Consider the following 9,758-nt stretch of genomic DNA (forward strand, 5'->3'; position numbering starts at 1 on the left):
TCATGTTTGTGGCTGTAATGTGACAAAATGTGGGAAAGTTCAAGGGGGCCGAATACTTTTGCATCCACTGTAGTATGTGAACAGATGTAACCTTGGTACAGAAAGATAAAGGCGCCTTTGAGGCTCATTTGCAGCAGATGGGATGTGCACGCGTGTCCGATCGGTCTCGCTGCCTCTGGAGGAGCTGTGAGTGAAGTTTAACACGTTTGTCTCAGGAGTGAAGGCTGAAGTTGCTCTTTAGTTTCCTTTGCACCTTGTTAGCATCATCCACCTTCTCCCAGCAGGTGACGTACTCAGGCTGAGGCCTGCTGACATCACTGATCCCGCTCTGTCCACATGACAAAGCAACAATGTGGACTCCTGCACATGTGTGTAACGTGTTCATGTGTCCGCAGAGTTTAAGGAGTGTTTCTCGCTGTACGACCGCCAGCGGAAAGGCAAGATCGAAGCCAAGGAGCTGATAACAGTGATGCGATGCCTGGGGTCGAGCCCCACCCCCTCCGAGGTCCAGCGCCACCTCCTGAGCCACAACATGGGTAGAGTATTCCCGAAATCATCCTTCTGACTCCTTATTTCTGATTTCTGAGGTGACGCAGTAATAACTCAAATCAGGGAAAGTGCTGAAATGAAACAGTTCAGCTCACCAGCCTACGAGCAGCGCAGCTATTTCAGTGAGCAAACCAAGCATTTATCACCTCATGTGATCTTAATGGCTCCATTTGTGTTTATCAAACCTGACCTGCTTGCTTTGTCCCCTGTGTTGCCTTCATCTTCCTCACCGCACCAACGGAGTCAAAAACATGTGAAAAGTTGTCGGAGACGCAGATGATCGATTCTCTCGGCCTCCACTTTTCCCCGTATGCTCACGAGAGGCTGTGGAGGTCCTGGAGGAGAGTGTTACTGTTTGGATAATGTTCACCTTATTTTCCAAAGACTGGAGACCCCGGGGCAGATCCCTGAGATCAGGTCTCTCAGCTGGGTCGGGTGGAGGACGTGGCAGAGGAATGAGACCCTGATATGCAAGATTGGGCTGGTATTTCCATCATGTTTGACAGAAGGGGCTCAGATAAATGATCCAATGTGGACAGATTAATGGATTTACCTGAAGATAAAGATTTTAATATCCTGAGATCAAGAAAAAGTTATTCAGTCATTGTTGTAAGAAGACAGCAAGCCTGAACGAAGCTCCTGTTTCCATGTCAGCGCCCCTGAACGGACACCTTAGATTTCCTGGAAAGCTGCGAAAGTTTGAGGAGTAATTTTAAATTTGCTGTAGTTTTGATATTTGTGTCCGTTTCCATGAAGGAGGTGATATTTGTTTTTCCTTGTTTCTCTCATACACACTGAGATCAGCCTGGAGGAAGCTGTGTGTGTTCTGGTTAATTAACTGCATATCGTCAGCAGCTACCTCACAGCCACACTCTTTACATTTGCTTTTATTGCTTTAGTGTTTGCTCATTTCATATACACTGTGTGGTACTCTCTCCCCCGCCCTTCCCTTCTCCTGCAGTGGCCTCATTTCTTTGTGCCAGTAAAAGCAGATCTCTGTTTTCTTTCTGCTCACAGACCGGGAAGGAGAGCTGGACTTCTCCACCTTCCTGAGCATCATGCACCGGCAGCTCCAGCAGGAGGCGCCAGAGCAGGAGATTTTGGAGGCCATGAGGATGGCCGACAAGGAGCAGAAAGGCTTCATCCTGGCCTCTGAGCTGCGAGCCAAACTCACTGGGCTGGGAGAGAAACTGACAGACAAAGAGGGTGAGTGTCTCCTAAAACCACTCACATTTAACCCTCTCGAGGCAGGCGTTGCAGATTTGCAACAGTTAAAAACTAACAACCTGATTACACATACATGTTTTAGGAGTTTTTTTTACTCAGAAGTACCACTGCAGGCATTCTCTTGTGCATTAGCAACAAAAACTTAATTTGAGCCTGAGAGGGTTAATCCAGTCGCCTCAATATGCTTTATATTGTAAGGTAGACCCACAATAATACATAGAGAGAAAAACCCAACAATGCCCCCCTATGAGCAGCACTTTGGCGACAGTGGGAAGGAAAAACTCCCTTTTAACAGGAAGAAACCCCCAACAGAACCAGGCTCAGGGAGGGGCGGGGCCATCTGCTGTGAGATAAGGAAGACAGGACAAAGACATGCTTTTGACAACCTAATGAGCAGAGATCAAAAGTGGAAGTGAATCCTCGTGCACGGTGTTGTTACAGGCAGCAAAGTTACTGCTCATCGAGCTCTGCAGTTTTCAGCATTTCAGACTTTTAATCCATTTCTACACAGAAGTTGGTGACAGTGAAAACAGAGCTCTGCAGCATCACAAACCAACAACTCAGCATTTTGCTTCTTTGTTGCCCACAGATGGCTGAGCGAGATTGTTTCTGTAGACTTTAATACCTGAAGCCTCACATAGCAAGAAGAATGCGTGCTGTTATGCATGTGGAATGAACACGAGGAGCGTAGGAGCCATATGAGTTGTTCCTTTTTGATTAAGTGGGTTGGTTTAAATGCAATCACTGTACTGATGCACCGGCGTGGGGCGTGACTCATGGGTGTGTTAGGTGATAAATGTGGTTGCACTCACCTGTTCACCGCACCTGATGTTGATGAGCAGAGAAGTAGGGTGAGCATGAGGGGACACCTTCTGTCGACCGCAGCTTGAGTCAGCTTGACTGTAACTTGATGTATGGTTTATGCACTAAGTTATGCCACAGGCCGATGTTGTAGTTTGGTGTAGTAATTGGGGGAATTTTTTGTGAGTTGCAGTTATTTTGTTTGTGCAGTCTGTGCATTTGTTTAATAGTTTGATCCCATGTGCTGATTCGTATAGTGGACAGTACCATGTGGAATAAAAGGAGCAAACAGTACAGAAGTGCATCTCATGTGTTTCCTGTTGCGCGTCATCTGTGTCCTCATGTTTAGCCTGCCGCGGCCGTTGGTTGGAGGAGCCGCAATAAGGAGGTTCATAATATTTTGTGTTCTTCTCCACATCCTGCAGGGTTTTGGTTTGCACTCGTCTGACTGGTTCCCATTCTCCACTTTAACTGCTGATAAAAGGTCGTTTAAGGAGCTCATATCAGAACACGTCATTGCCCCGAGGACGCGTCTAATCCATCTGAATGATTGTGTCGTTTCCAGAGAGAGGGAACACCTTACACTAATCCATCCTTCTTTCTTTCTGTTGCTTTCATCATTACTGAAACAAACTGGCTGCATCTCTGTTTAAATGATTGGCCTGTTAGTAGAACTGCCATGTTTGATCAACACATCCACCAAGTCACTGACGGGTCAAAAAAGTGCAACGCTAAAATGCAATTTAATTTAAAAAATGCTAATAGTTATTGAAACGTTTAATATAAAAACTACAGAAATGGCTGCTTTAGTTTAAGTTCAGTCAAAAAGCTCATGAAACATGTCGGTCTTATTGGTAATTAAAGTATTTTATGTCATCATGTCTTGATCTAAGTAGCTCTCTGAGGCGCTCTAAAGAGAAGGTTGAGAAGCTGGAAAGAGATTTAAAAATGCTCCCAGTTATTGAAATGGATGAGTCCACTGTAAGAACAGTCATGAGTCGGCCAGGAGCATTGACCCGACTGAGGAGAGCATGTTTTGTGATACTTTAAATAAAAAGAAACAAATGAAGCCTGTCCTCATTTAGAAGAATATTACTGCAAAACTATTTTGCACTGAGCACACTGTGCTTTCAAAGAGCCGCCTCTTTGGAAGAAAGCGCTCTGCACGACTAATTAAAGATAGACTTGTTTGGCTGAAACAGACCATCGATGTTTTTAGCGCAGACTAAAGGCGCTGAAATCCAAAAACAACTGTGGAGCCCGATGGAAGAAATGCTCTTTCATATCAAAGAGTGCTTGAAGCTAGCGTGAGGCTATCTGTCCGAAAGTTAAAACAAAAGTCCAAGTTTGAAAGTAATAATGATGCTCAGCACGCTAACAAATACACCAAGGAATGGCTCAGAAAGAAGAGATGGAGGTTATGAAACACCAAGAGCCCCAAAATCCCACCGAGGGAAGAAAAAGGCATCATAGAAAACCTTCAAATACTTTTTGTAACTGATGAATTTGGAGAACTTCAGCATTTGGCCTGGCTGTGCTGTTACTTTTTTAACAGCATATTACATTAATATTTATTTTTGCTGAATAACGTAGCAGCTTCAGCTTCTCCTGTGGTGGTGTTCAAGCACTCGGCTGTTATCAGTTTCATCTGCGATGCCAAAAAACCCAACACAGGCTGTAAGGCAACATTTATGAACAGATATGACTTTCTATGAAAACTCAATGAAAGGATCTATTACTCAATGTCAAACATATGTTGTGTAGCACTTTGCAAAAATCTCGAGCCACTCTTCATGTCTTTACATCCATGTAGGTTCACAGTCATTCAGGTCCTGGAGCTGGAAAAAAGAAGGAAACAGGACGTCCTTTAGTTTGTGAAGACTTCTTCATAAATGCCACGGCTTTATCGAGAGGCTGTTTGGTGTCTCCAGTGTCTGAGCACTCCTCACTGCACTGCTACACTACGCTGTTTAGTTTGTGTCTGAGTGTGTAGCGTGGTCTGAAGTGCACTGGGATGTCGAGACTCTCCTGAGTTTCTCTGATAACCTCCTACATCAGGGATGAAGCGTTGTTCTGTTTGTCCTTCTCATCCTCCACAGCTGGTGTCTGATCTTCTTTTTTCTGCATCTTTGCTGATTTGATGAGAACCACATGTTACACATGCTTCCTTTACGTGTGCGTTCCTTCTTTCTCCCTTCAGGCTTAGAGGGAACATGTTCTGCCTGGTGTTGGGTCCTGTTACTCCAAGTCTGTGTTCCAGAGGGTGATGGGAGCCAGAGAGGAGGTACTGGTCCGTGTGTGTGGGCTTCCATAGACTTCAGTGTTGAGGTTTCCATTGTCCTCAGTGTTCATGGCACTATTATCTTTGTGTCTTCCCTGGTGTATTTGATGTTTCTATCCAGAGTTGATTCCACTTCTTAGGGTTTGATTTCGACCCAGGTGTCGTCCATGTATCGGTATCATCGGCTAGGTGCTGTCCCTTCCTGCATGTAAACGACGGTCGATCGTGGCTCAAGAGTTGGGAGTTCGCCTTGTAGATCGGAAGGTTGCCGGTTCGAGCCCCGGCTGTGGACAGTCTCGGTCGTTGTGTCCTTGGGCAAGACACTTCACCCGTTGCCCTCTGGTGGTGGTCAGAGGGCCCGGTGGCGCCAGTGTCTGGCAGCCTCGCCTCTGTCAGTGCGCCCCAGGGTGGCTGTGGCTACAATGTAGCTGCCATCACCAGTGTGTGAATGGGTGGATGACTGGATATGTAAAGCGCTTTGGGGTCCTTAGGGACGAGTGAAGCTATACAAATACAGCCATTTACCATTTCAAAGGTTGGACACACCAGGGAGCCCATGACACATCCATGTTTGTGTCTGTAAAAACCCTCGTTGTGGAGGTGAAGCTGGTTCTGTTTTCTGTCTGCAGTTGTTTCCTGACAGTCTCTGCTGCCTCGGTTGTAGGGATACAAGACTGAGACCACATCAGAGGACACAATGGTTTCATCTGGATCCAGTGCAAGTTTCTGGACCTTGTTGGTAGAGTTGGTGGGGAGCTAGCATGGTGGCGAGGTTCTTGGAAATGTTGTAGGAGGCTGAGTTTATACTGATACCCTGTCACACGCCGTCATGTGGGACCTGTGAAATTCTCTGTAAAGGGTTTTAATGAGAACTTTATTTAAAGAAATTGGCAACTAATATACATCATTTTATTCAGGACAACCTGAATGATCAGAATAAATATGCTTCATGCTTATATGGCCCTGAAACAGAATATAAAACTAAATATCAGAATTTCCTTCTAATCACAGACAAAGGCTGATGATTGGTTTGCTTTTCTAAAACTGGAGCTGCTGACAGGGAGAAGAATGGAGACACACTTTCTACAGGTTTCTATTACATCTGGACAAATGAGTTAACTGTGATTGACAGCTGTGTCTGTGTTTTCAGTGGACGAGCTGCTGCAGGAGGCGGGTGTCGGAGCAGATGGGCGGGTCCACTGCGAGCAGTTCGCTAAAGTGGCGACACGCTGCCACAGAAAGCACTGACGTCACAACTGACATCCTCGCTGCTGTCGAAAACAACGTGCTCAAGCGTCTCCACGTAGTCAGAGTCTAGATAAAGTCAGACGTTTGGAGGCAGGTCCGTCTTTCACTGCAGCTGCAAACTTTGCATGTGACAAATAAAAGGCTTGACTGGTGAGAAGGAATATTTGCAGCTGGAAGAGCAGCCGCCTTATTTCTATTAGAAGAGAAAGAAAACAAAGGGACCATCTGACGCACAACACACAGTAAAAATAAAACCTTTTGTTCAGAACATGCTGCCTCCTTTGATTATTGTTGCTATACTTCAAGCTTTACTTCACATGAACTGGCAGCCAAGTGTCTCATCGTAGAGACCATCACCATCATCATCATCTCTAAAAAAACTGACACCTCTGACTGGCCCCAGTAACTCATTTCATTTCACTTTTATCAGTTTTCCCAATTTATTATAATTTTTTTGTAACTACAAGTTTAAAAACCCCCCAAAAAACTCAAAATAGTTTATAATTGGAACAAACAAAGAGTTGATTCGTTGGGGACAAAGAGAGTGAGTCCGCTGCCAGACTGATACCATCAAACTTACAGATGGTGTGTTCCACATTTTCCACGAGGACCTGGGAGAAAAAACCAAGACGACTGGAAAATAAACGATGACACTTTGGTGATCCGATCTGTCGAGGCGTGGACGCTGAGGCTGTGCTGTGGTATCTGCACCGACAGATGCTTCACCTCCTGTAAGCTGCGAGGTTTTTGTCCAGCACGTCTCACACATGCACGATTGGACTGAGACTCGGGAATCTGGACGCCTTCTTCTAACATCAGCTTTGAGGTTCTTGCTCCCTGACACCTGCAAACAGGAGCCACGATGCAGAGATAACCAGTGCATTCACTTCACCCGTCACTGTATCCACTCTAACAATAAATATAAATGAAACAAAAAAACCCACTGATGTCAGCAGCCTCCACCTGTCAGGAGAGGCTGGCCGACGCAGAGATGCCACCAAACCCCAAATTTCAGTCTGAGAATAACTCAGGAAGAGCTCCAGACCTGAACCAGAGCAGCACGGCTGCTGCTGGATTATGTAAAAGTGAGTGATCAGGTGACACTTGTGCAGAAAGTCAAGAAGCTGCAAACAGGCTGTCAGGAGAAGTACTGATGAGCAGAGGGACTTTGATTAATATTTTGTAAAGATATCGAGACGTTTAATAGGCCTACATCAAAGAGAGAAGATAAACATCAGCTGTGATCATTTCTCATGTCAGCATCAAATGAAGAGGATGATGATGCACGAAACAGAAAACCTTTTCATCTTTTCGTGTATTTATTTTTAAAAAGAAAAACTAAATGGAGTCAAGCTGGGAGATTATTCCGCTCAGAGGAAGTTATTCCATTCCATGTCTCTATCCTGGACTGCCCCTGATTTTGTTTTGTTGTAAAGACTTTATCAGTTAATCAGCATCGATTCAGCCAGAGTTTAATAGTCAGAGGAACACCTCTAACAGGGACGTGAAGTCGGCTCTGAATGTGAGAATGTGAGGTCCTGGAAACAGCTGACAGAGAGGACGCCTGTGCAGGGGTCACCGAGGTGTGTTTGTAGCGGCTGGTGTTACTCGGGCTGCCTGGTTGAGTATTTCTGTAACTCCAGCACACAAAGTGAACTTGCCTGATGTTATAACTGCTTATTGGTCTTGACTCATATTTTTGACACTAAAGTTCTTTTACAGGCACAACGAGCCGAAAAAGACAAGAAACTCAGAGGGAGAAATCAGAGAATATCAGAGCCAGGCAGAAGAAACCGATTTGGATCAGAGAGCAGGGTGTAGCTGAGCTGAGTCGTCTGGCTGCCAGATGCCAGCAGGCTGATGCAGACGGATGAGCGAGGCAGATTACTGAGGATCGGTGTTAAGGAGGTCGAGGGCTGCAGGAAGTGGGTTACAATCAGACAAACAGATCCTTTAATTGGTTATTTGGTCGAAGTGGAGCAGAAGCCGGGGCAGGTACGACTGGCTGCAGGCTGATTGGACGTCAGGTGCTGAGGCTGAGGACTGAGCGAGATGGTAATAAGAAGAACACGGCATAAAGATAAAGACGTGATAACAAAGTATTCGAACATAAACCCAACAGTATTTAAACTGTTTTGTCGTACGGTGACCTCAGACAGACGGCAGGTTTCAGCACATTGTTGCTTGTTTTTCTCACATCAGTGTGTTTGTGAACAGGAAGTCCTTCGGGATTTAAATCCTGACAAAAAAAGATTTCTGTGAAAAAAGCAGTGACACTCAAACACTAGAGGAAGTGCAGCTTTTGCTGCTTTACTTCTGCACCCTGGAGGTTGGTGCTCGGTAATCAAAGCTGTGACACAGTCCCAGACTCGGTGCTCTTTGCAAGGATCCTTCCTTTCTCCACGAGCGCCACATCTGCACCACAAACACTGCTTCAATCATCTTCCTCAGGAGAATATTCCACACTAAACCATCCTGTCATTTCCTGTTAGCAGAGTTTTATGTATGGAAAACCCATCAGGCAGGTTTGGCTGCAGTCGAGACAAACCTGCGTAACCGTCCTCTAGTAATTCACAGTGACATTTCTTATATAATCGCTGGAGGAGGACACAGGTTTAAAAGCATTGCTCTGTCAGAGTCCTTTGGAGCCGGTTTGTGACGGATGTTTGGATGACGGCGCTCGACTTTCCTTTCCACTCTTCTGTCTGCAGAAGTGCTGGATCTGCATCGTGCTGCACGCCTGCTGTTATTCACTCTGACCCACAAATTGTCTGCAGCGGGGCTGAATAACTTTCAGCACTAACGGTCACGTCGAGGCCTCACCGGCCTGCTGTCTCTGCCCTCATTAACACTGATTATCAGACAGTTCACCCACACAGGCGCTCGGCCGCTCTCTGCGCTGCATTCCTCCCTATCGTGTGACGAAGCTCGGCTCATGCTGCAGTCACCGGAGGGCGCAGGTTTGTAGGATGGAGAGGATTTTAAAATCACAGTTGAGTCGAGCTGAAAAGCCAACGCTGTGAGAACATGTTTCATTTGTGTGAATGGATTAAATTCAGTTTTATTTATGGAGGTGAGGGACAGTATGGCTTCTCTTGCTTGTGGTCCTTAAGTAAATAACTGTAGTTAATTGGACGGACTTTTCCCAGCAGATCTGCCCAGATGTCCGTCTTCCATCCACCTGCTCCAGGTGTTTGTGCCCGAGTCTTCCCAGGAGCTTTGCTGTTGGGGCCGTTTGCCCCTGGTTGGGTCTACAAAGCCAAATCAGTCCTGGGTGAGGGGCTAGCCTAAGCATAGCTCGCACGAAAGGTGATACTAGTCAGGCATCGAGTGATGCATGAACAAAACTGTGTTTCCCAGCACTTTCAGTTATTTTGGTCTCGGACTGAGTTCCATTTATTTTTGCTGATGTGCACCAGCTGCACAGCTGTCACACTGCAGCAGCACATGGTGCACACAGCTGTGGTCACTCATCGTGGGCATGAATGTCATTTTTTTGAATGATTTCTTTTTCAGGATTCATTTAGATGAGTTGGTTTCCTGGTACCGACCCGACTTTAAGTGTAGTCCATAAACTTTTGAAAAGACCTTCCAGAAGCTTAATGCTAAGCTGCTTTATCCAAAACCAGCTCTGATGTGTGTTTGGGGTCAT

General features: G+C 45.8%; 1 protein-coding gene across 2 annotated transcripts in view; it reads left to right on the forward strand.

Moving 5' to 3' along the window:
• The window catches only part of LOC102304401 (calmodulin-like protein 4), a 10,091-nt gene extending 3,725 nt beyond the window's left edge, over positions 1–6,366 (forward strand). For both annotated transcript variants that reach the window (XM_005936974.2, XM_005936973.3), the window contains 3 exons: positions 396–536; positions 1,567–1,755; positions 6,009–6,366. In XM_005936974.2, coding sequence (XP_005937036.1) covers positions 396–536; positions 1,567–1,755; positions 6,009–6,106 — 428 coding nt within the window. In that variant the 3' untranslated portion in view covers positions 6,107–6,366. The remainder of the gene's footprint in view (positions 1–395; positions 537–1,566; positions 1,756–6,008) is intronic.
• The last annotated feature ends 3,392 nt before the right edge of the window (positions 6,367–9,758 follow it).

The sequence above is a fragment of the Haplochromis burtoni genome, unplaced genomic scaffold, assembly GCF_018398535.1.
Source record: "Haplochromis burtoni strain Fernald_Lab_line unplaced genomic scaffold, NCSU_Asbu1 Contig_222, whole genome shotgun sequence".
Lineage (NCBI taxonomy): Eukaryota > Metazoa > Chordata > Actinopteri > Cichliformes > Cichlidae > Haplochromis > Haplochromis burtoni.